The sequence below is a fragment of the Chamaea fasciata genome, unplaced genomic scaffold, assembly GCF_029207755.1.
Source record: "Chamaea fasciata isolate MVZ Bird 193981 ecotype frontalis unplaced genomic scaffold, bChaFas1.0.hap1 SCAF_14, whole genome shotgun sequence".
In the NCBI taxonomy this organism is placed as follows: domain Eukaryota; kingdom Metazoa; phylum Chordata; class Aves; order Passeriformes; family Sylviidae; genus Chamaea; species Chamaea fasciata.
This window is the reverse complement of record NW_027094099.1, coordinates 19,690,201-19,713,746: the sequence shown is the minus strand read 5'-3', so window position 1 is coordinate 19,713,746 and position 23,546 is coordinate 19,690,201. Positions and strand designations below refer to the sequence as shown.

The 23,546-nt window shown below is 53.5% G+C and overlaps 2 protein-coding genes across 4 annotated transcripts; both read left to right on the top strand.

Annotated features, from left to right (window-relative positions):
• The first annotated feature begins 5 nt into the window (after positions 1-5).
• CTSH (cathepsin H) lies at positions 6-7,920 on the top strand. Of its 2 annotated transcripts, XM_066196205.1 has the most exons (13): positions 6-273; positions 420-451; positions 578-683; positions 775-845; positions 1,218-1,322; positions 1,576-1,662; positions 2,188-2,243; positions 3,269-3,350; positions 3,429-3,497; positions 4,224-4,330; positions 5,976-6,101; positions 6,412-6,444; positions 7,211-7,920. In XM_066196205.1, the coding sequence occupies exons 1-13, from the start codon at positions 60-62 to the stop codon at positions 7,284-7,286; spliced, it is 1,164 nt and encodes a 387-aa protein (XP_066052302.1). In that variant the 5' UTR covers positions 6-59; the 3' UTR covers positions 7,287-7,920. The 2 variants fall into 2 exon arrangements, with proteins under 2 accessions (XP_066052302.1, XP_066052303.1); XM_066196206.1 differs by lacking the exon at positions 6,412-6,444 and having other exon boundaries at positions 69-273.
• Positions 7,921-8,253: 333 nt separating this feature from the next.
• Positions 8,254-22,839, top strand: BLM (BLM RecQ like helicase). Of its 2 annotated transcripts, none has more exons than XM_066196334.1 (21): positions 8,254-8,375; positions 8,451-8,899; positions 10,061-10,238; positions 10,649-10,761; positions 11,090-11,222; positions 12,162-12,853; positions 13,546-13,722; positions 14,053-14,171; positions 14,840-14,953; positions 15,701-15,799; positions 15,892-16,040; positions 16,338-16,444; positions 17,200-17,360; positions 17,841-18,036; positions 18,779-18,969; positions 19,850-19,997; positions 20,337-20,536; positions 21,231-21,423; positions 21,558-21,680; positions 21,998-22,205; positions 22,502-22,839. In XM_066196334.1, the coding sequence occupies exons 1-21, from the start codon at positions 8,278-8,280 to the stop codon at positions 22,683-22,685; spliced, it is 4,032 nt and encodes a 1,343-aa protein (XP_066052431.1). In that variant the 5' UTR covers positions 8,254-8,277; the 3' UTR covers positions 22,686-22,839. The 2 variants fall into 2 exon arrangements, with proteins under 2 accessions (XP_066052431.1, XP_066052430.1); XM_066196333.1 differs by having other exon boundaries at positions 10,646-10,761.
• Positions 22,840-23,546: the final 707 nt, after the last annotated feature.

Here is a 23,546-nt window from a genome sequence, read left to right as displayed (position 1 = left end):
GGACCCCGCCGGGCCGCGGGCCCCGCCCAGTCCCGGGGCCCCGCCTAGTGCCCCGCCCAATGCCCCGCCCACCGCATACCCCGCCCACCCCGCCCATTGTCCCGCCCGCTGGCAGCGGCTCGGCCCGTTTCGGCTCGGCTCGGCCCGGTTGGGCTCCGCTCCGTCCCGTCCGTCCCGGTTCGGCCCGGCCCGGCCCGGCCATGGGCTGGCCCTTGCTGCTAACCGCGGCCGCGCTGCTGGCCCCCGCCGCTGCCTGGGAGCCCTCGGCCGAAGGTACGGGGGCACCGGGAGGGCAGGAGGCCGCTTGGCACGGCCTGGCCTGGGCCGGCACGGCTCGGCCCGGTCCCGCTGGGTTCGGGCTCGGCCCAGCCCGGCCCCGCGGGCGCTCCGGCCGCTGACGGCCCCGTTCTCTCCCGCAGAGGAGCAGCTGTTCAAGGCCTGGATGCTGCAGGTGAGGCTGGGGGGAGGCTCGGGCCGGGGTCCCGGGGGTTTGGGATGCCCTGACGGGGGGAGGCTCGGGCCGGGGGTCGCCGGGGGTCCCCGGTTTTTGGGGTGCCCTGACGCGCTGTCCCCGCAGAACGAGCGGCGCTACGGCCCCGAGGAGTACCCGCGCAGGCTGCGCATCTTCCTGGCCAACAAGCGGCACATCGAGGAGCACAACGCCGGCAACCACAGCTTCCAGAGTAGGAGCCCCGAGCCCGCCTGCCCCCGGCCCGCGCCGGCCCTGGGCGCCGCGCCTCGCTGAGCAGTGTGTGTCCCCTTTCCCCCCTTTAGTGGGCCTCAACCAGTTCTCGGATCTGACCTTCGCCGAGTTTAAAAAGCTGTACCTGTGGAGTGAGCCGCAGGTGAGTGCCGGGTGTGGGTGGGCAGGGCGGGGAGGAGGGCTCCAGGTCGGTTGGGTTCTGCAGGGACCTGCGCCCATCGCTGTGCTGCTGCCATCCGCTGTGTAAGGTCACATCCTGTGCCACCAGCGCCGGGGTAAGAGCGAGGCGAAGCCTCCTCCCCGCCCTGAGCTCTCACCGTGACTCCAGCCGGGCCGTCCCTTGTGCTGCCAGCTCCCTGAGCAGCCAGGGCTGCGGGCTGGCCGTGCCCCCGGGGCTCCCTGCTGCAGTGCCCGGTGTGTGTGTGGGCTGCTCAGCAATCCCCACCCCGGCGAGGGTGGCTGTCGGGGGCCGCTGGCCTGGCAGCTCAGCACAGCCCTCCTGCCTGCCTTGCAGAACTGCTCAGCCACCAAGGGGAGCTTCCTGCGCAGCTCTGGGCCATATCCCGACTCTATCGACTGGAGGAAGAAGGGAAATTTCGTGACCCCTGTGAAAAACCAGGTGAGGGGTGTGTGATGTGCCCAGAGAGGGGCTGGTGGCTGTGGGCAGGGAGCAGTGCTGGGTGCCTGTGCCCCAGGGGAGCTCGCCCTGTGCCGTTCTGTGCCTGCCCTGTGCCCTGGGCAGGGGCTGAGCAGGCCAAGCCCAGCTGCCAGCGGGGAGTGGAGGCTCTGCTCTCTGCCGTGCCCCTCTGCCCCAGTGTTTTGGGGAGGCTGCAGCACCTCCCAGAGCAGTTCCTCTCCCATTCCTCACGTAGGGTCCCTGTGGGAGCTGCTGGACCTTTTCCACCACGGGCTGTTTGGAGTCTGCCATTGCCATTGCCACGGGAAAGCTGCTCTCTCTGGTAGGAGACTTTCCTGGGCTTGGGCAGAGCCCTTCTGGGAGCAGGATGGAGCCAGAGGGGCTGGAGACTGCTGGGAGCAGGCGTGGGGAGGGAAGCTGGGGCTGGGGCCCCTCGCTGCAGGCAGCACATTGGGACATGTTGTTTTTTCAGCTCCCAGAGGATTTCTGTTCCTGAAGAACTAGAAAGACAGTGGCCACTTACACAACTTAGAATAACTGAGGGTTGTGCGTGTTAAAAACAAACCTGACCTTTGGAACACATCTCAGCCAGTCCTGCTGGGGGGGAGATGGATTCCTGGCAGGCCTGAGGAGGAATTCTTCTGGCAGGCAGGGCATTCCAGGCTGCTGGCTCTGGGTCTCCCTTGTCTGCCTCCCTGGGACATGGAGCCGTTCCCAGGTGACTGCTGCTGGTTGTCACAGCCGGCTGCACACACAGACCAGCTCTCAGTTCCTGCTGTTGCTGTTTGTGTCACTGGCTGGGGGCACAGGTGTGGGACAGTCCCTGACTCAGAACGCTTCTCTGCAGGCGGAGCAGCAGCTGGTTGATTGCGCCCAGGCCTTCAACAACCACGGCTGCAGTGGGTAAGTCGGGGAGGGTCAGAAAGAACAGAAATTGGGGTATCTTACAGCCTTCCTCGAGGTTCAGTGTCAGGATCCTTCCACATAATGGAATGGCTTTTGTCTTCTCTTGGCTGCAACGTGTCAGGAGAAGCAACTTTGGATTTTGCTGCTTGTTTTAGTTTCACCCTCCCTAGAGGTTAGGGGGTTTCACTAAATCTCCAGCATTTCCCAACCTCTGTTATTCCTCATTTGCTGGTTTTTATCTGAGATGTTTTTTCACGCAGCAGCCATGGGCTGGGCTCTGCTGGGCTCTGGGACAGCGAGGGCAGTTCTGGCTGTTGTTCTGCCCCGGGTCACGCGCATCTCGTGGCACTGTGAAGAGCCCACAGAAACTTCAGCTTCCCCTTTGGGGAGTTCCTCCTGGCTTTGCTAGAGAAGGCAGAGAATAGAGCTTTCTAACGGCTTCTCTTTTCTGTGAGATAAGTGGTCCTAGAGGGACTTTTGGAGCTGAGCAAAGCCGCTCTCGGTGCTTTTTATTTTTCTTGTGACTCCTCCTTGGGTGTTTCCACATCAGCACTCCCTGATCATCTCTCTTTTCTTCCCTCCTGAGATGTGCTCCTGGAAGGGGGCCAGGGAAGGGAACAGCTGCTGGCTGGAGATGTGGGTCTCTCAACGTTCCCCCAGCCAGGCTGGGCAGAGGGCACCAAAAAACACCTTTCAGCAAACGAGGCTGGTGCTGTGTGTCCTCACACTGTCAGGGCTCCTGGTGTTCTTCTCCAGAGATCTGGAGAATGAGGTGTGACCATGCCAGGCAGCGTGGTGGGCCAGGCCAGCAATCCCAGGCAGGGAGATGTGCAGGAACAGACTGGAGTTGCTGCCCCTGGAGGCTCTGGGATAGACACTGCCCTTCCCTGGCTGGTGGGAGCGGTCTGCAGAGGGGAAAATGTTGATGGCTTTGCTCTGCAGAAGCTGCAGTATTACCATCCAAATCCGTCATTACATCCTAAGGAATTGCTACCATCCTAACTGAGCTGTGCATCCCACAGGGGCCTGCCAAGCCAAGCCTTCGAGTACATCCTGTACAACAAAGGGCTCATGGGGGAGGACAGCTACCCATACAGGGCCAAGGTACTCCCAGCACAGCCCCAGCCCCATGGCAGAGCAGGGCCTGGCACGGGCTCCAACAGCTCCTCTCTGTCCCCACAGAATGGCACCTGCAAGTTCCAGCCTGAGAAGGCCATTGCCTTTGTCAAGGACGTCATCAATATCACACAGGTGAGGCCCCAGGGCTGCCTTTCCAAACTTCCAGGGCTGTGCCGGGAGAAGGTGCTGGGGTGCCCAAGGTGTGCTGGGCTCTGCAGCTGGAGCTGCAGCCTGTGTGCTCCTGGAGAGAGGGAGCTGCTGTGCACACTCCTGTTCTCCTGCAGCCTGTGTGCTGCTGGAGAGAGGGAGCTGCTGTGCACACTCCTGTTCTCCTGCAGCCTGTGTGCTGCTGGAGAGAGGGAGCTGCTGTGCACACTCCTGTTCTCCTGCAGCCTGTGTGCTCCTGGAGAGAGGGAGCTGCTGTGCACACTCCTGTTCTCCTGCAGCCTGTGTGCTGCTGGAGAGAGGGAGCTGCTGTGCACACTCCTGTTCTCCTGCAGCCTGTGTGCTCCTGGAGAGAGGGAGCTGCTGTGCACACTCCTGTTTTCCTAGAGTTGCAGCCTGTGTGCTGCTGGAGAGAGGGAGCTGCTGTGCACACTCCTGCTCTCCTGCACACCTTTTGGAAGGTGGCACCAAGGAGGTTCTGGAGCCAAAATACAGGCCTGGAGTTCCTGCCTGCTTCCCAGAGTGGGTGCAGGTCCAGGCTGGGGCAGAGTCCTGGTTCTCATCTTGCAGCTCAGCCCTTGATTCCTTGGCTACATGCAGGAGGCCGGGGTTATCTGCCCCTGTGCCCTGGCTGCAGGGGCTGGGCCCAGCACAGGCAGGAGCTGAGGGATGACCCTGGATCCTCTCTTGCAGTATGACGAGGACGGCATGGTGGAGGCCGTGGGGAAGCACAACCCAGTGAGCTTTGCCTTCGAGGTGACGAGTAACTTCATGCACTACAGGAAAGGAGTGTATTCCAAGTGAGTGTGTGACCCTCATCTGGTGAGGTGAGGGCAAGGGGAGTGTGCCGGGCTGGAGTCACGTGTGTCCCTGTTCCTCCTGCTGGGTGCAGGAGCACTGCCCTGCATTCTCACGCTGCTTTTAAGTAGAAAATAGGAAAAAATAAAAGAGTAACCAGAGCCTTGATTTACCTGTTCCTGAGGGGATGAGAGTGCAGCAAAGGGAGGAGAAGGGCTGCTGGCTAGGAGCCTGTCCGGCCTGCAGACCAGATGGTGGTGGAGTGAAGGTCGGTGAGTCAGGGAGGCTCTGCAGGTCCCCATAGGGCTGGGGGGTTGTGCCAGGGCTGGTCCGTGTCTGAGCTGGGCCAGCTGAACACGTCTGCTTGCTCAGGGTAACCCCAGCCAAGGTGGGTTTTCTGCGGTGTCCGGGGAGCAGTGCCAGAGCTCAGAGGGGTGGCAGGGAGTGTGGCTGCCCTCACACTGTCCTGCCCTCAGCTGGCACCTCTGCAGCTTGTGCTCTTTGGCAGCGTCCTGCAGTGCTGCTCCCCACAGGGCAGGTTCTGCAGCACCTCACCTCAGCCCTGCCAGGGGCTGCTCCCCGGACAGGGACGGGGAGCAGCAGAGAGAAAAACCAGCCTGGGATGAGGAGTGACCCAGCAAGTCTTGGGTGTGGTGCCAGCTCCATGGCCAGGGCAAAAAGCCACTTGGAAGGCTGATAAATGCACCCTGGAAGGATGAGAGCTGAGTGAGGCAGCACAGGTGAGACAGCCCAGCAAGGGGGAAAAGGGCCTGTTTGGAGAAATAGAAAAATACCTTGGAGCAATGAACCCTCAGGCACACAGGACTGCAGGGAAAATGCAAGGGAAAGCCTGAGGGATCTGCCCCAGGAGCTCTCAGGAAGGAGCAGCTGGTGACTCCAGTGGCTTTGCTGGACCAATAGCCAGTGATGCCAGAGGTAAGGGCCAGCCCTGGGCAGGTGTGAGCTGTGAGGGCAGGGATGTGGTCAGTGGAACACACCAGGAGCAGTTTTCCTGTGGATTTCCAGTCTAAGGTGGATTTAAAGTCAGAGTGCATGGAATAATTGATGCTTCAGTGCTTTCAGCCCAGAGCAGCTGTTAACAGATCGAAAAAAAGAAAGTCTGAGGTGGGTTATTGATCTTTTCCTGTGCTGCAGTTTGAAAATGTTTAAAAATATATGCTCTTGAGGTGGGAGCATGTAGCAGGAGCTGTCTTGTTTTGTACCACAGGCAGCAGCTTTCAGCAAGTGCAGTTTAAAGGTTGAAAATTCAGAGGAAACACACATTTAGACCCAAGAGCTCGCCGTTCCTGTGCAAAACACGAAACAGTGCCTTTGAATTTCAGGGCAGTACAAACCAGCACTGGGAGGCTCTAAGAACTGCTGGTTTCAGCTGGGAAAATTCCTTTGCACTGTTGCTCGTCTTGGTGGGCCAGGAGCTCAGAAGTCCACGGACTCCCTGACTCCAGATATGGCTGGTAGTTCTAGAGTGGAGAACCAGAGCAGTGTCTCCTTTCTGTGCCTTCCCTCCGTGCTCTCCCCAGCTGGGAGTTGAGAGCATCCCACAGTTGTGTTTGCAGGGTGTGCTCAGGACTGGACTAATCCCTGGCTGCCTGCAGTTCACACAGCACAGGTTTGTTCTCCCTGCAGCCCACGCTGTGAGCACACCCCTGACAAGGTGAACCACGCCGTGCTGGCTGTGGGCTATGGAGAGGAGGATGGAATTCCCTACTGGATCGTCAAGAACTCCTGGGGCCCCCTCTGGGGCATGCAGGGGTAAGGGGCAGGGCTTGGCACCTCTGCTCAGTGTGACTGGGCAGCTGTTTATTGTTTACATTTAGCTATTTTTTATACATTTATACGTTAAATTTATACATTTTTATTTAGTGTATATTTTAATATATAATTTATTACATAATTTATCATACATATATTTGTACATTAAATTTATACATTTATACACATATTTAATATATAATTTAATGTATAAATTTATATAATTTTTTGTATAATTTATTATACATATATTTATGCATACCCTTCACACATTGTTTGATTGTTCTCTCTGTCCTGTCCACACATCCAGCACCCACCTTTCAGGAAATACGACTGCTTACAGGTCATCTCTTCCTGGCCCCCCTTTATCTAATCCTTGCAATCTTGGTATTCTGCTGCTCAGCCTCTTCTTTCTTAATTTAGCACTGTTTGTGTCTCAGCACCCTTGACAAACTCCTGAGAGTCCTGATAGGAATGACCAACGGTGGTTGTGCTGGTGCACATGGTGGCCCAAGCTGTTCATTGCCACAGTCAGGGGCTCCTGCTGCCCCCCACGGGCTGGGATTCCCCCTCCCTCAGCCCCAGGCCACCCTCACGCTCTCCCTGCAGCTGGAATTTGGCAGCTGGGAACACCTGTGTGGAGCTGTCCCCGTGTGGTGGTGCAGGGCTCACCTGGGGTCCCCGGCTGAGCAGAGCCTCGGCTCACAGGGGCTGTCCTGGTCCCCAGGGCTCGGCCAGCCCGCCCAGAGCTCACCCAGCTCCTCTCTCCTGGTCACACGGCCAGGGGAGAACAGGTTTGAGTCTCCAGCTTTACAGGTGTTTGCAGCTGCAGGTGGGATTCTTGGGAGTGAGAGCTTTGGGGTGTGAGGGGCAGGGAGCGGCATGGCCTGGAGAGCTGAGTGGGAAGGGACCTTAAAAACCCCGATCCATGGCCAGGACAGGGACACCTCCCACTGTCCCGGGGGTCTCCAGCCTGGCCTGGGTCATTCCAGGATCCGGGGGTACCCGCAGCTGCTCTGGGCACCTGTGCCAGGCCTGCCCACCCTGCCCGCCAGGCTGGCTCTGCCAGGGGAGGGAACGTCACTCACAGCCCTTTCTCTCTCTTTTAGGTATTTCCTGATCGAACGAGGCAAGAACATGTGTGGTCTGGCTGCCTGTGCCTCCTACCCCGTTCCCCAGGTGTAGGACAGCACAGGCTGGGGACAGGGCACAGGGCTGGGGACGGGGCCGCGGTGACTCACGGATGGTTTTTGATGTCTGAGTGCCGGAATGAAGGCAGGACGAGCTGCCACACCTGCCTGCGGGGAGGTGTGACCTGCGGGCACTTGGTGTGCAAGGTGTGACCTGCAGGCACAGCTCCTGCAGCGGCACCACCTGAGGCTGCTCTCTCCAGCCAAACCCTGCCAGCTCCCTCCTCTGGGTGTGGCCAGGTGTACCCGGGTGTGCCCAGGTGTGTTTGGGTGTGCCTGAGTGTGCCCAGGTGTGTCTGGGTGTTCCCGGGTGTTTCCGGGTGTGCCCAGGTGTGTCTGGGTGTTCCCGGGTGTGCCCAGGTGTGTCTGGGTGTGCCCAGGTGTGCCCCCGCCGGGTGCCGGAGCCCGCCCCGGTCCCCGTTCCGGGCGCACGGAGCTGCCCCGTCCTTCGCGTGGCTGTTTCTGCAATCACCGGCTGGGAATTTTAGCGATTTTTGAATTTCCTTTGAAGGCAATTTCCCCGTTCCGTACAGGAGGGATGGGCGAGTGCTGCGATTTGTACACTTCTATCGATTTTCATGAAATGTCCGCTATTTTTTGTATTAAACCCCAGGCTATTTTAATGCACAGGGGAGAAACGAGTGGTTTTTCTTTAACTTCTCAGTGAATACGCGAGAACCCCGGGGCCGGTTCTGAGCTGGGGAAATGAAGCCGCGCGTGAGCAGGGGCACGTCGGTGCGATTCCACGCACCTTAATAATTACCTTAATAATAAAAAATTTTAATAAATCAGCTTAATAAAGCTGCCGTGGGGCGGGGCCGGCCTGAAGGCGCTGCCGCCATTTCCGGGAAACCGCCCACTCCGGCCCGCCCTCCGTGCGTCACTTCCGGGCGCTCCCCATCCAATAGGAGCCCGGGGCGGTTTTGGCGCCGAACGCGAAGCGCGGGCGGGCGGCAGCGCGCCCCCTGGCGGCGGGGCGGCCCGCCATGGCGGCCGTGCCGCAGAACAACCTGCGGGAGCAGCTGCGGCGGCACTCGGCCCGCGGGGCCCTGCGCGCCCCGGGACCGCCGCGGGACCGCCCGCCGTGAGTACCGGCCCCGGGCAGCGGGGCGGGGCGGCCGCGGCGGCCGGGGACTCACGCCGGCTCCTCTCCTTGCAGGGGCTTCACCTTCAAGAAGGCGCCGCGGGGCCTGGCCGCCGCCGCCGTGCTGAGGGACAAGGACGTGAACACCTCGCTGGTGCCGCCCGCCTCCGCCCCGCCCGACAGGAAGGCGCCGGCCTGGGGCTGTGCTCCCCCGGACCCCCCCGAGGCGGCTCCCGGGGCCAGGGCCGGGCCCGTTATCACCATCGGCGATGAGTGGGACGACATCGACGACTTCGACCTGTCGGGAATCGAGAAGAAGTTCTCTCGGCCGCCCGTCGTGTCCCCCAAGGGGCTCCGCGCCCCCCGCAAGGAGCCCCCGCGGCCGAGCCCCGGCCCGGGCCCGCCCGGCTGTCCCGGGGCCGAGCAGCGCCCCGGCTCGCAGAGCTCCGTGATCTGCCTGGAGGAGCCGGCCCCGAGCGGCGGGAGCCCGGCCGCGGGGCCCGGCCCTCGGGAGTCACCCTCAGGTAACGGGCCGTGTCGCCCCTGTGCTGGCACGGCGCGCGGGCCGAGGGCTGGGTTGTGCGAAGGAGCCTGAGCTGTGTTTGCACCCAGGGGGACTGGCTGGTCAGGAGTCGGGCGGCTCCGTGCTCGGGGCTGACGGGCAGCTCTGATTTCGTTCATGTTCCTGGATTCCGTTTTGGGTCCCCCCAGCCTGCGAGCGGGGCAGCCTCTGCCGGTGCAGGAGCAGCAGCTGCTCGGGGACTGCGGTTACACAGGACCTCCTACATGGCATTCCTGGAATGATCAAGTATCTCCAGGGATGTTATGGAGAGGAAAGCACTTAGAAAAGTCATACAGGAGAGACACAAAGTCATCTTACACCTAAATGAAATATTAACCCAGAAAAAGTGATCTCTCTCCATTTTCACACACGCATAATAAACACCACAAAAGATCTCCAACCCTCAGCTATGATCACAAAATTCCTGCCTGTCATTGCTTTGGCAGCTCTGTCCCACAGAACTGCTCTGTTTTAGATTCCTTACCTCCTGTGTTTGGAAACTTTGGACCTTTATTTGGGAGATTAGCATGTTTATGCAACTGAAAAACATCAAAGAGCGTTGTGGGATGCTGCCCTTACACTGAATGGTGAAAAGATTTGTGAACTGTGTTTCTGCTCTTAATATTTTGTTGTCTTTTCCTTCCTCTGTGAAATTAATTTTAGTAAGTTAATGATACTGACCTTTCTTTGTAGGATTTTTCTTCTAAGACACAATACCTGTACATTTACCTTCCAACTCCAGTACAGGGACTGTGCCAGCTGATGAGTCTGCACTCTTTTAAGGCTAGGATTTAATATAATAGGAGCTTTTTATAGAAATAGGTTTTTATATAAATACTTTTTATAGAAAACTACTGCAGAAAAGTAGATCTCTTCAGTATTTAACTCCTGCCAGGAACAGGTAACTGTAGGTTTAGCTGTATCACTCTTCCACTTAAATAAGGCTTTGTGGGCATTTGTCTGTCTGTTTTTAATGAGGAGAGAAAAGGGAGCAGTAAGTTTTATTCCTTAAAAGTCAGAAACTGTATCAAACGAGTGTTCTGAGGTCTGGCTGCTGGTTTTCCCCCTGTCTGTGGCAGGCTGAGTGTGCAGTGAAACCAATGTCCACGCACTTCTCTTGCAGCTGCTGGTGCTGGAGAGGGTCAGGAGCAGCAGGGGGCTGGGAACGAAAGCCCCCCCGAGCTGGATGAGGCCCCCTGGCCCTTGGCAGATGCTGAGCTGGAGGAGGATGAGCTGGACATCATCCCTCCCTCCCCTGAGGAGGATTTGTCCCCCTTCTCCCCCTCTGTGCCAAGTGTCAGGTAATCACAGTTCACTGCTGGGACCATCCCTCTGTCGCAAGATTAGGGAAAAGCACCAAAACCCACCCAAAACTCCTGCTTGTTAAAGGGGTACAGGCTGAACTGGGGTCTCTGCTGCTTGGCAGGGTGATGGTTGGCAGCTGCAGTTAATGCTTTAGCAAATACTCATTTTATGGCTGGTGTTTTAGGTGGCTTTCACTTCAGGAAAAAGCGGAGTTACTTTTGTAGTGGGATGGGAGAAAATTGCTGGGGCAAGATTCCGCACAGGATGAGTGACTGCTCAGCTCTTGGGTTCTACCTGGGCCTTCAGCAATTCATGTTTACACAAATCTTAAATCCCTCTGCTCTATGGTAATGCCTCAATTCACAGGTATCTGTATTGTCATGGCTTTTTCTTTTGGGGTCAGCAGCGTTTTCAGAGCCTCTCCCACTGGTGGAGGATGCACAGCTGTCAGCTCCAGCGCCAGGCAGGAGACGGTTCCCACAACACATCCTGGGGCTGATCCCAGTGCAGGGGATTCAGGTACAAAATGCTTTGGAATCTCATGTCTCTGGGGACAGTCTGCAACCATTTATTATCCTGTGTAATCCAAGGACATTAACTAGCAGATGGAGAACTAACATCTGTAGATGGGGAGCTGACATAAATAATTGGATTATGGACAGCTAATGAAAGGGGCGAAAATATGTAAATTCCTTGAGTTCCTGCACACAGAAACAGTTTCTTTGTGCAAGTGGACTAAAAATACATTGGAAGTAAATTGTTTAGACAGGTTTACTGCAATGCACTGTGCTCTGGGAGGGTGCCAGTTGTTGTGATGAGGTAACTGTGCCGAGCTCCCCCGGTGCAGGTGAGGCGGTGCCGGTGTCCCCGCGGCTGCTCCGGGTCATGGAGGCCATCTGCGAGCTGGTGGACGCCGTCCCCCTGCAGGAGCTGCAGGCCCTGAGCTGTGCCCGGGCCCTGCTGCAGCACAGGGAACTCAGGTAGGCTGCAGAGCCCGTGTGGGGCAGGGAGCTGCCTGCAGGGGTCCCCAGCACGCTGCAGAACGGGGCAGGAGGGCTGGGAAAGGCTTGGAGCACTGGCTGAGGGAGGGAACAAACCACCCCGAACTGCTGCTGTGGGTGTCAGTGTCCCTGTGTGCTGCCAGAGGGGGGATCCCGTGCCACGGGCAGAGCGAGGAGGTGCCTGTACCTGGAGCTCGTGTTCTGCACAAACAGGGAATGTGCTGTGGCCTGCCAGCTGTCCTCCTCAGCCCCCCTGCCACAAGCACTCAGTGGGTGTTGTGTCCCCTCCTGCTGACTGCAGGGATGGTGATGGCTCCTGAAATCCCTGAACTTGTCATCTCCCAATGGAATCGTTGCTGCCACCAGCTGCTGCTTTGTCTCCTGTGTCACCTGATGGCACAATGCGTGGACAGAGTATTGGGATTTGGGATTTTGTTTGGATTCTTTCTGGGCTGGGACCATGAACATTTACTTCTGTAAATGGTCTCAGTACAACAACTGATGTTATTTCTCATTGCTGTAGTCAGACATAGTCTTTAGGAAGTACCTAAAAACATGATTTGTTCAGGCATACTTTTTTTTCTTCATGTTTTTCCCTTTAAGGATTTATTTTTTATATTCTACCTTGCCTGGATCTGTTCCTTACTTTTAGGAATTCTTTTATTTTATGTCTGTAGAGATGATGTCACAGTTCTTTCATTAGTTTCTTCTGGTGGTATTCTCCCTTCCCTGGATTTGTTTGAAATTATTTTCAAACATGGTGACTCAGAACATGATGGAACCACCATATGTTAAAATATTTAATAGCAGTGAGACAAAACTGTTTAATGAATGTTGTAGAACCTGGTAAATCATTGCTTGTGACTAAATATGTTTTGTTTTTTTTTTCCTTCTTCCCTCCCTTGTCATCTCTCCCAGGAGAAAACTGCTGGCTAATTCTGCCAGTTTGAACCCAAATGGCATAAGCACCACTTTTCCCAGAAGCTGGAAGTCTCCCACGGAGCAGGGCTCTCGTGTGTGTCCTGGTGCAGGTCCAGGTTCTGGCCCAAGCTGGAGCTTCACTTCTGACAGAAACTCCCCCAAATCCACAAACCCCCCATCGGTGCTTTCTGTCCATTCCAGCAGCTTTTCTGCAGAAACAAATCAAACCCTGGACAGCCCTTGTTCCTCAGAGCAGAGTGCTGGGGAGCTGCCCTGCCCGGGGACGGCCGAGCTGCCCTTTCCCAGGGGCGGTGGCAGGGGGGGAGCTTCCCTGGGGCTCAGCCCCCAATCCTGGGACAGAAGCCCGGGAATGGGGAGCGGGAAGCCGCTGCTGACCAGCGCAGCCCCGCGGGCTCCCGGCCCAGCTCCCACTGCCGGCCCTGCCGGGAACGGCTCGGCCACAGCCGGTCTGGACTTGGACCTGGACCACTTCGACATTGACGACCTGGATGAGGACTGGGACAGCTCCGTGCCTGCGGCAGCCCCCGTGCCGTGCCCGCGGGGCGGGGAGGGGCCTCCTGCCAAATCCCTCCTGTCCAAAATCATGTCCAGGGCCCAGGGCTCGGCTGGGGGACCCAGCCCTGCTGCTCCAAAGCCAGGCCTGCTGATGGCAACGAAGAACCAGCCAGGTGAATTACACTCCTGAGGATTATTGGGGTTTCCCACTTTTAAATTCTTATTTATTTCTTTTTACATCTAAGACCAAGTAACTACTACAGATCACATCCGGGCCTTATGTTTCTGTGGAAGTTTCTTTTGGTTCCTTTTTTGGAAAGTCATCTTGGGGTTTCTTTTCCTCCAAATGATGCCGAACTTGAATATTCCCTTCCTGTGCAGGTTTCAGGCTGCTGGAAAATGAAGCTGCTAAAATTGGAAATTAGGGTGTTTCTGTTTTAGTTAAATAATGACTCTGCAGTTTTTGATTCAAAGCTGTACAATGGTTTTTGCTGCAAAATGTTCCAAAATGGGTTTGTGGAAGCAAACTCAGTCCCTGGGGCCCAGGGTTGGTTACTGTCGTTTTAGGTTAATGTAGGAACAGGCTGGCAAAAGGGGAGCCGAAAATCAGAGTCACAGATTGGTTTGGGGTGGAAGAGACCTTAAATCCCACCCAGTGCCACCCCTGCCATGGGCAGGGACACTTCCCACTGTCCCAGGGGCTCCAAGCCCTGTCCAGCCTGGCCTTGGGCACTGCCAGGGATCCAGGGGCAGCCACAGCTGCTCTGCGCACCTGTGCCAGGGCCTACCCACCCTCACAGGGAGGAATTTCTTCCATAACTTGATGCCATAACTTACTCTAACTATATTTTTCTTCGTCTCCCAGATCCAGTGGTTCATAACCCTGCCCTGGAGCGTTTCAGGGGTATGAAGTTTCCCCATTCTGCAGAGATGATGAATATATTTCACAAGAAGTTTGGGTTGCACTGTTTCCGGACAAACCAGCTGGAGGCCATCAATGCTGCTCTGCTGGGGGAGGATTGTTTCATCCTCATGCCCACAGGTACAGGCACAGCACAGGCTACAGACCTGCAGCTCCTTCTGCAAGCTTTGGGACAAGCTTTTCTCTTCCCCTGTGCCTTTGTGCTGCTGGAGTTCTGTGACTGCAGGATTTCAGGAGTGTTGTTGCACTGGGGTGTTTGGAGTGAGGGGATTGAATTTCTACCTTCCTTAATAACTCACACAGTAACTCTTCCCTTTCCTACAGGTGTCACTTTGTGGCAGGCGTTGGTAGAAATGTATTGCTTCCAAAAGTGCCGGGAAATGGGAATCAGGTCTCCATCCCTTTTCTCTTGATACCCAACACTTGCTGTGTTGTGTCTCATCCTCGCAGGGGGTGGGAAGAGCTTGTGCTACCAGTTACCAGCCTGTGTCTCTGCCGGGGTCACCATCGTTATCTCTCCGCTGAGGTCGCTCATCATCGATCAGGTCCAGAAGCTGAAGACTTTGGATGTAAGTTCCAGCAGCTTTATTGAGTGAAACTGCAGGTAACTGGATTAGAAATGGGAAATTTTACAGCAAATCTTGTGTCTCCCGAATATAAACTGCATAAGTTGATTAGATGGACACTGTGAATGGCACGGGAAGTTGCCTGGGAAGAGCTAAATTGGATGAACTCGAATATCTTGGCAGTGTGGCCGCTGGATTTATTGCTGCTCCTTGTTGGAGCTGGGTGTTAGAGCTGTGCTTTTCAGTGCTGGTTCTGAGATCCTGAGGACTGTAATCACTCACCTGCACAGGAGCCTGACTCTGCAGAGGGAATGAGCCCTGAGAGTTCCTGAGTTAGGGGGGTTCTAAACCTCACTGGAAACACAACACTCAGAGCAGAAATGTGTGTGCGGGAGATCACAGGGTCCCAGAATGCTTTGGGTTGGAAGGGAATTTATAGTTCATGTGGTTTCAGCCCTCGCCATGGGCAGGGAGACCTTGCCCTAGCCCAGGGTGCCCAGATGTGCGTTCCCAGATGTGTGTCCCCACACGTGTGTTCCCAAACGTGTGTTCCCAAGGCTGACTGCTTAGGAACTGGTTTGTAATGAGAGGCGGGGCCACGATTGGAGGTTCTTCTGTTTTGCATGTGACAAAAAACCTCAATATACATATTTATAATTTTTTTAATATAGATTGCTGCAACATACCTGACTGGTGACAGAACAGATGCTGATGCCTCAAAAATCTACATGCAGCTGTCAAAGAAAGACCCTGTCATAAAGCTGCTGTATGTCACCCCTGAGAAGGTCTGTACTTCATCTTCACTTGTAAAACCACGGGGGCTATGAGGGGGGAGATTGCTGTGAGGTGCTAAAAAACTGCACTCAGAGTAGGCTTCTGGGGAAAAAAAATGCTAGGTTTTAAATAGCTCATTAAGAATCTATAGGGATGTAACTAATTTCAGTCAGTAATTAGCCAAGAATAAGAGCTGAGCATGTCTGTAAAATATAAATTCCTAAAACAAGATCCCATGCTCACCTATTTCAATCTATCTTGATACATGTTAGTGTTAATCACTGTCCAGTAGCTGCTAAATCCAGTCTGCTCTGAATAGGGTAATGCAGGAAAAATAAAGCGTTGCCAGGATGATAGGAGATTGTCACAGCTTGCCTTGGGCTGCATTATATGCTGCCTTAAAAATATGTTATTGCACGTGAGCTTTGTCAGAGGGGCTGGTTAGTGTGCTGGTTGTGTCTCTCTTCAGTATTATTTTTCCCTCTGTTTCCTGACATAAGTAATTTAAATTTACTGAAACTCCCTCAGGATGTGGGGCCTTGGGGTCAGTGATCCCAGAACCTGGTGGGAATCCCGCACCAGCTGTGTGATTAAAATGCAGCTGACTGGCATCATCTGTCTCTGTGCCTGAAGGCTCACCTGCACAGTGCAGGGCGATTCTGCAGCCTAGGACAGCTGTTAGTGTACTCTCAGCCGGGCCGGCTGACACTTTTAGCCCAGGTATTTTGCTTCCCTTTGGCACTGGCGATGTGTCCCAGGTGTGTGCCAGCAGCCGGCTGATGTCCGCCCTGGAGAACCTCTACAACAGGAAACTCTTGGCCCGCTTTGTCATTGACGAGGCCCACTGTGTCAGCCAGGTAAAACCTGCTCTTGTTTCCAGGAGTGCCAAAAGACTCTGTGGGATGGGAGCACTTCACTCTGTAGCGCTGAAATTTTGTTTCCCAACCAGTGGGGCCATGACTTCCGGCAGGACTACAAGCGCCTGAACATGCTGCGCAGGAAGTTCCGCTCGGTGCCCATGATGGCCCTCACGGCCACTGCCAACCCCCGCGTGCAGAAGGACATCCTCAACCAGCTCGAGATGCTCAAACCACAAGTGTGAGTGCCTCAGCAGCCTTCTGAAACCGTTGGGGTTTGCCACAGAGATTTGGAGTGGAAAACTTAGTGGAGTAAAAAAAGCGTCGCGGGCCTGTCTGAAATCCTTGCGTAGCTGTGTCTGATGAAATTAAATTAAATTAAATGGGTGCATAGAATCTAACAGGAGGTAGATAAAAAAGTGTTAACATAAGAAACAACAGACTTGCCAAGCCCTTCCTTGCATGATGAAGGAAGCTGTTTAACACAACACAGCTATACCCATAAGGCTGACGAGCACCATGAACTGTCACATTTCAGGTTTACAATGAGCTTCAACAGGCACAACTTGAAATACGATGTGTTGCCCAAGAAGCCAAAGAAGGTGGCGATGGATTGCTTGGAATGGATTAAAAAATATCACCCCCGTGAGTACTGAGCAGCATGGTGCCCACAGGCCTTTTCATGAAGCACTTCTCAAGGCAGTAAAGGCTTTTATAATGCTGTAATAATGATATATTTACCAGAAAAGCAAGATGGAGGTAAAGTGATGTTACTGAAAACGGGAATCAGATTTATGAGCATTCTAAAGTTGAGAATTTAAGTTAAGATGGAAAAGTAAATTATGGTGATGCTCTTGAATAACCCTTCACGAGCCTGCCAGAGCTTTTAGGATCATGTCTTCAGAGCATAAAGGTCATCCAATATCTTAATTGTTTAATTGTGTTGATCTGCTTATCTGTAGTTCCCCTTGAAGCTATCTTCAGAGATTCCTATCTTTCTAGGCTCCCTTTGGAGTCGTGCAGCTCCTGCTGCTGGAACTGGATTACACCAAGCTCCCTCAGAGCTTCTCCCATGCTGTGCTCTCAGAGAGCATTTACTGAACTGCTCTAACTCTTGAATTACACAAGTTTCGTTCATGTATTCTAAATCCTGAGATTGCACAATACTGATGAGGAAAACGTTTCTTTATTCCACCTCACCTAAAGCCCAGAAAGACTGTGTAGGAAAAACTGTCAGGACTATCTGATACTAATAAAATAAGTTCTGTAGTGAAGCAGTTATATCTTTACTTTTATCTTTAATTCCAGTGGGGAGAGGTCGGTGTCTGCTTGGCAGGTTGAGTGGGGAAAGGAAATAAAACTGTATTGTAGCTCAGATTTCTTTTCCCATCTGTTTGCAGATGACTCTGGGATCATCTACTGCCTTTCCCGGCACGAGTGTGACACCACGGCCGCCATCCTGCAGAAGGAGGGGCTGGCTGCCCTGGCCTACCACGCCGGCCTCACCGATTCCAACAGGGACCTTGTGCAGCAGAAGTGGGTCAATCAGGAGGGGTGCCAGGTGAAGAAAAACCGGGGGGGAAAGGGAAGAACATCTGGGCACTTTTATCCCTCTTGGCCTGGGAAATAATAGGGAAGTTTTGCGGTGTTATCACCAAATGTCTGCAGAATTGAGTGACTGATCCCAACAGACCTGCTGGGGCACAGCAGCCACCCTTCACTGGGAATTTTGTGAATAAAAGATTATAACACTGTACCGAGGTGTGCTACTCCAGCAGGGAGGACCTGAGCAGTGCAGGGCTGCAGAAACAGTTCCTGGCACGCTGCTGTGCAGAGAGTGGAATTTGGGGTTTTTCCTGTGTCTGCAGTGGCTCCTCTGACAGGAGGGGAGTTGTTGCTGTTCTGTGCTTGCTCTGCACCATTACAACTGAAATTCTGGGTCCCCCAGGTTCCCTAATCCAGGTCACTGGTCTGCTCTCCATGCAGTGTTGCAGGAGTAATTCCATAATGTGTGTCTAGAACGTGATATTCTCCTTGGCAGGTGATCTGTGCAACAATTGCCTTCGGGATGGGCATTGACAAGCCCGACGTGCGCTACGTTATCCACGCCTCCCTCCCCAAATCCATCGAGGGTTACTACCAGGAGTCTGGCAGAGCTGGGAGGGATGGAGAGATGTCCCACTGCCTGCTCTTCTACAGCTACAGTGATGTGACCAGGCTGAGAAGGCTCATCCTGAGTGAGTTCTCCTCTGGGAACTTGGAGGGGACATTACAGCAGTCTCATTGTCACTGGTCTCACTTAGCCTGGGTTATTTCTCTTTTTCAAGTGCCATGGATGGTTCAGTGTTGCTGGAAGGGGAGAACTTGGAATCCTTACCTGGATGGTTTTCATTCAGGTGGCAGGAGCAAGACTTTTGTCACTTGTACTTAATTTTAGTCAAAACCACTTTGCTTCACGGAATTGTTATGGTTGGAAAAATGTTTAAGATCATCAAATCCAACTGTCAGACCAACTCCACCCCCCTGTTCACCACTAAAACATGTCCTCAAGTGCCACATCCACGTATTTTTTTAGCACTTCCACAGATAGTGACTCCATTCAGGGCATCCTGTGCTAGGGTAGGGTATGGATGCATCCTATCCTTTCTATGAAGAAACTGCTCTTGATATCTAACCTAAACCTCTCCTGACAGAACTTGAGGCCACGTCCTTTCATCCTGTCACACATACCCTTCTCTTGACTTTTGTCATTCTAGGCTTATTTCCCTTCTTCTCCAGTTCTCTAAACCTTCAGAGATAAAATCTGTCCTACACCTGTTCTGCACTAACCCACTCATCTTTTCTTAAGCAAAGCCAATATTGTGGGTTTTTAGAGCAAAGCCAAAATTGAAGGTTTTTAAGCAAAGCAAATTTTTCCACAGTCCATGACAATGCAGAGGTGCAGCTTTAACAAACACCATTGAATTTGCTGTGTTTCAGTGGAGAAGGATGGGAACAGCCACACAAGGCAGACTCACTTCGACAACCTGTACAGCATGGTGCACTACTGTGAGAACGTGGTTGAGTGCCGCCGTGTCCAGCTGCTTGCCTACTTCGGGGAAACCAACTTCAACCCCACCTTCTGCAAAGACCACCCTGAAGTGATTTGTGACAACTGCAGTAGAAAGAAGGTAAGACCCCACAGGTTGTATTTGTAGTGGTGTTAAACTGAATTTGTATTCAGTTGCATCAAAGAGTGGTTACCTTTGGGAGGGCAAATGGAGAAAAGGAATAAAAGTCCTGTATTTTTGTGATGCTTCCAGGTATTTTCAGGGTTTAACCATGGACTTGTGATGCTCCTGTTCCTCTCAGAGGCATAAAGATGTTCCTTGTAGGACGCAGGAGCTTAGATCAGATCCACTGCAGTGACTATGGGGAAATCCTTTCAGGTCCTGTCCTGGTGTTGTCAGGGCAGCTTTGTGCTGCCAGAGCAGCAGGAGGGCCACATTAGGTGTGCACTGCTGAAGGTGGTCCAGACATCTGGGGTTATGCAAACTTAGTGGCAGGAGCAGAAGGGAAGGCAGCTGTGGAGGATGGCAGGGAAGGGATCCTGATCAGTTTTGTACCTGTGGATATTGTTTGTCAGCTCTGTTTTTGAAGCATTCCCTTATATAGCTGTGATTGGAAGCAGATCTGACCAGGATAATGCATATTCAGTCTCATTTTAAGGCGTTTTGGAAGTGTAAGTTCTAGAGCGTGGCAGGATAATTGCAAGAATGCTTTCCAAATGATTTACCTTGATTCCCAGTGTTCGCCCAGCAGTCTTGCACCTCACTCTACACAAATAACCCCGGGTAGATTATATACAGTCAGTTGGAGTGGTTTTGTATTATCACATCCAGAATCCCTGCGACTGTATCACTGTGGGTTCCTAACTAGGAAATCACGGTTTCTTCATTTGGAACAAACTCAATTCTCACAGCTGAGAAAAGCTCAGTAATGAAAACTGGGGTTGTCAGTAACAGCTTGGATTAGGGCAGGAACACGTCATGGCGTGTCCTGATTTCACAGGATTATAAATCTCGGAATGTGACCGAGGATGTGAGGAGCATTGTGCGGTTTGTGCGCGAGCACTGCGGCCAGGCGGGGCGGCTGAACGGCAAGAGGAACCCAGGCTCGGGCAGGTACACCCTCAACATGATGGTGGACATTTTCTTAGGTGAGTCTGTTCTCCCAGAAACTCCTGAAGAACCTGGTGCACAAATCCCCAGCCAGGAATCAAGAGGGTTGATGCTGCAATGCCAGCAGGCGTTTTAAAAAAAAAGTGTATTTTGCAAAGTTAATCTTCCCAAGAATCTCTTGGTGGTAAGTCATCCAAAATAAATGAAAGTGAAGATTTAATCCATTTCAGGTTGCTATAGTGATAATATTGGTTTTCCAGTGTTGGAAGGCTTTTTTGAATGTGAATAGACTGCCTTGGGAATCTCCCACAGATTGTAAATGCGTGTGTACATGGGCTTTGTGAGCATGGGCTCATCCTGTGCTTTCTGTTGCACAGGTTCAACGAGTGCCAAGATTCAGTCTGGAATATTTGGGAAGGGGGCTGCCTATTCCAGGCACAATGCTGAAAGGCTGTTCAGAAAACTGGTCCTGGACAAGATCCTGGATGAGGATTTGTACATCACAGCTAATGACCAGGCAGTGGCATACGTCATTCTAGGGGAGAGAGCTCAGGCTGTGCTGGATGGGTCACTCCAGGTGTGTAACTATTTTGTTTCTTGAAGGCATTGTTTTAAGGAAGGTGCTGCAGTTTTATTTCAGCATATCCCCTTGGGTAGCTTAAACACAGTTGGCCTTCAGCTGAACTAACGTCTGGTGGATGCAAGGAACAGAATCCAAGACACATGATTCCTAGCCCAGTATTCCAGTCATAATGTTGTGGGGCAAAAAGTGAGTTTGAGAGGCTTGGGGAGCTTTAAATCTTTCTCTTCCTCCCCACCCATCTGATTCCTGCTGGACAGTGAAAGGAGAGTTCCGGCTCTCAGAGAAGAGGAAGAAGGACCAGCACTCCCTTCTTTGTTTTCTCTATTTTTCCCTGGTCATCGGTGGGATCTGATGGAATAGGCACTTCATGAAGGTTATGGAATAGACCTGGAGGCAACACCTCCTCTGCATTAGTGCTGTGTTTGGAGCAGGACAGAGCCCTCAGCATTACCTCAGTGACCTCTGAAGCCAGCTGGGAAGTGGGCTCTTCTCCCTTTCTCTAAACCCTGCCAGCTCTTTGTAGAAGAAATTTGGAAGTGGTTGAGTAGCCTGTAAAAAATTATTTAAAAATGTGTACTGGGTAAACAGCTTTTTTTGGATACTCTGTTTCCTGTGCTGTGTTCCTGTGTTATCAGTCAGGGTGTGCAGGAACTCCCTGGCAGGAGTTATGGGTGGCTCCTTTTAACAGGTGGAGTTCCACGAGACAGAGAGTGCCAGTGCCATCAGAAGGCAAAGGGCTTCCATGGCAAAGATGTCCCAGCGGGAAGAGATGGTTAAACAGTGCCTCAGTGAACTTACAGACACCTGCAAAACCCTGGGCAAAGTCTTTGATGTGCATTACTTCAATATTTTCAGTACTTCCACCCTAAAGAAAATAGCAGGTAAGGTCAGGTTTCTCAGAAGTCCTTCGGGGCTTCTGCGTCGAGGGGTACAGAAAGGAATTAATTTCCTCCCGGGTGTCTTTATAAAAAGTTATTTGTTTGCCATGTCTGAGGGGTACTTTGTTGTGTTACAGAAACCTTGTCCTCAGACGTGGAGGTGTTGCTGCAGATCGATGGTGTCACAGAAGACAAACTGGAGAAGTATGGTGCAGAAATAATTAAAGTGATGGATAAGTACTCAGAATGCTCCATCCCAGGTGTGCTTTGTACCTCAACATGTACTCCCTGTTCAGAGCCTTTCTCTCCTCCTCTAGCAGATGTTTGATTCAAAAGTCACCATGATTTAATCACAAATAATTCCTAAAGGGAGCGAGCGCTTTCAGAACACACCAAAGTCTTTCTACCTTCCCACTAGCAAAATTCAGGGTGTCTCTGAAAGCCTGGGGATGGGGCAGTGCAGAGGAGGTGAGGAGGTGAGGAACAGCCAGTTTTGATCCCACCAGTGTGCTCTGGTGACTGGCTGGCCCAGGTGATACCTTGGCTGAGTTGGTTTTCCCTCCCTGCCTGTGTGTAGAGGATGCTGCCTGCCCAGGTGTGGACACAGCCACGGGGAGCCCTGCCGCGCTGGGCAGCGATGGGGAGGCAGAGGATGCAGGCACAACCTCCAGCTATTTTGCCAATAACACAAACCAGAGGAGGAAAAGGAAGAGGCCACCCAACTCCAGGGACTCCAAGAGGAAAAAGACGAGTGGTGGTGGCAGCCAGCAGTTCCACCCCCGAGGGTACGTGCCTGGGGTCACTTGTCACTTCTCTGCATGGTGATCATCCCAGAACTGCAGTTATCCTCCTGCAGTTTCTTCAGTGTGGGCTTAAAGAATGGTGTTAAAATTATCCGTGTGCCTGGTCAGAACTGCCCTGCTGTGCTTTTCTGCATGTTTGGTTTTAAAAGCTGGTGAGGAAGGGTATTTTACAGTTGTCCTCACACTTTACTGCCACAGGCCCGTGTGAGCGCAGGCTGGTGCAGGGACCAGGGCAGGTGACACAGGTGTCTCACACAACCTCTCTCTGATTTCTGCAGGGGCTACAGCAGGTATAGAAGGACCAAGAAGCTGCCAAGCTCGAAGGCTTCAGCTTCCTCCGGTGCCAGCTCCGTGTCCCACAGCGTTGGTGGCACGCCAGGAGCTGCTGGGAAGCTGGCCATGATGGCACTGCCCAAACCCAAATCCAGGAGCTTCCTTCAGCCTTCATATTCCATATTATAACTGGGAAACGCAGTTACTGGATGAATTTTCCCAAGATGGAATCACTGTTTATTAAATTTTTGTTTCATTTGCTGCTGCTGAACCTTCTGGGACTTGTGTGTTTGTCGAGTACAAAAGCACAGATTAAATAAATATTTTTTTACTTGTCAGTTTATTTGGGCCTTTCTGCTTGTGAGCGGTTCTAGAAACTGCGCTGTTGGTGACACTCGTCCCTGTGATCCTGCTCTACAGCCCCCTCAGGGACGTGATCAGGACCACAAACGCCGGGGGCTGCATGTCCTCAACGCTGTGCCTGCCTCTCCTCGCTCGCTCCTGCCTCGGTGCTCCAGAGCCGGAGAGCTGGGCTGCTCCTCTGGAAAGGAAAAAGATAATGAATGCTCTTAACTTTCCTATTTGATTCCCCACATCCTGCAACTGGGAGTGCCTAGCCCTGCCCTGGGTGTGGTTTTTTTTCAGAGGCTGGTTTTTTGTTTTCAAGCCGTGATCTCGTCCCGGCAGAGGGGCGGGCGCTGCCCTTGGCGCGGCTGTCCGGCCTCGCCCCGGCGCGGGGTGCGAGGGCGGCTGTGCCCGCGGGGCTGTGCCCGGAGCTCCGGGCGGGGCAGGACGGGCCCTTCCCCTGCCCGACTGCAGCCGCGGATTTCATCCTGGACGAGCACTCCGCATGGCTGGGGCTGCGAGCGACCCAAAGCTCATCCCGCTCCATCCCCTGCCATGGCAGGGACACCTTCCACCGTCCCGGCCTGCTCCGAGCCCTGTCCAGCCTGGCCTTGAGCGCTTCCAGGGATCCCGGGGCACCCGCAGCTGCTCTGGGCACTTTATGCCAGGGCCCCACCACCCTCCCGGGGACGAATTTCTCACTCT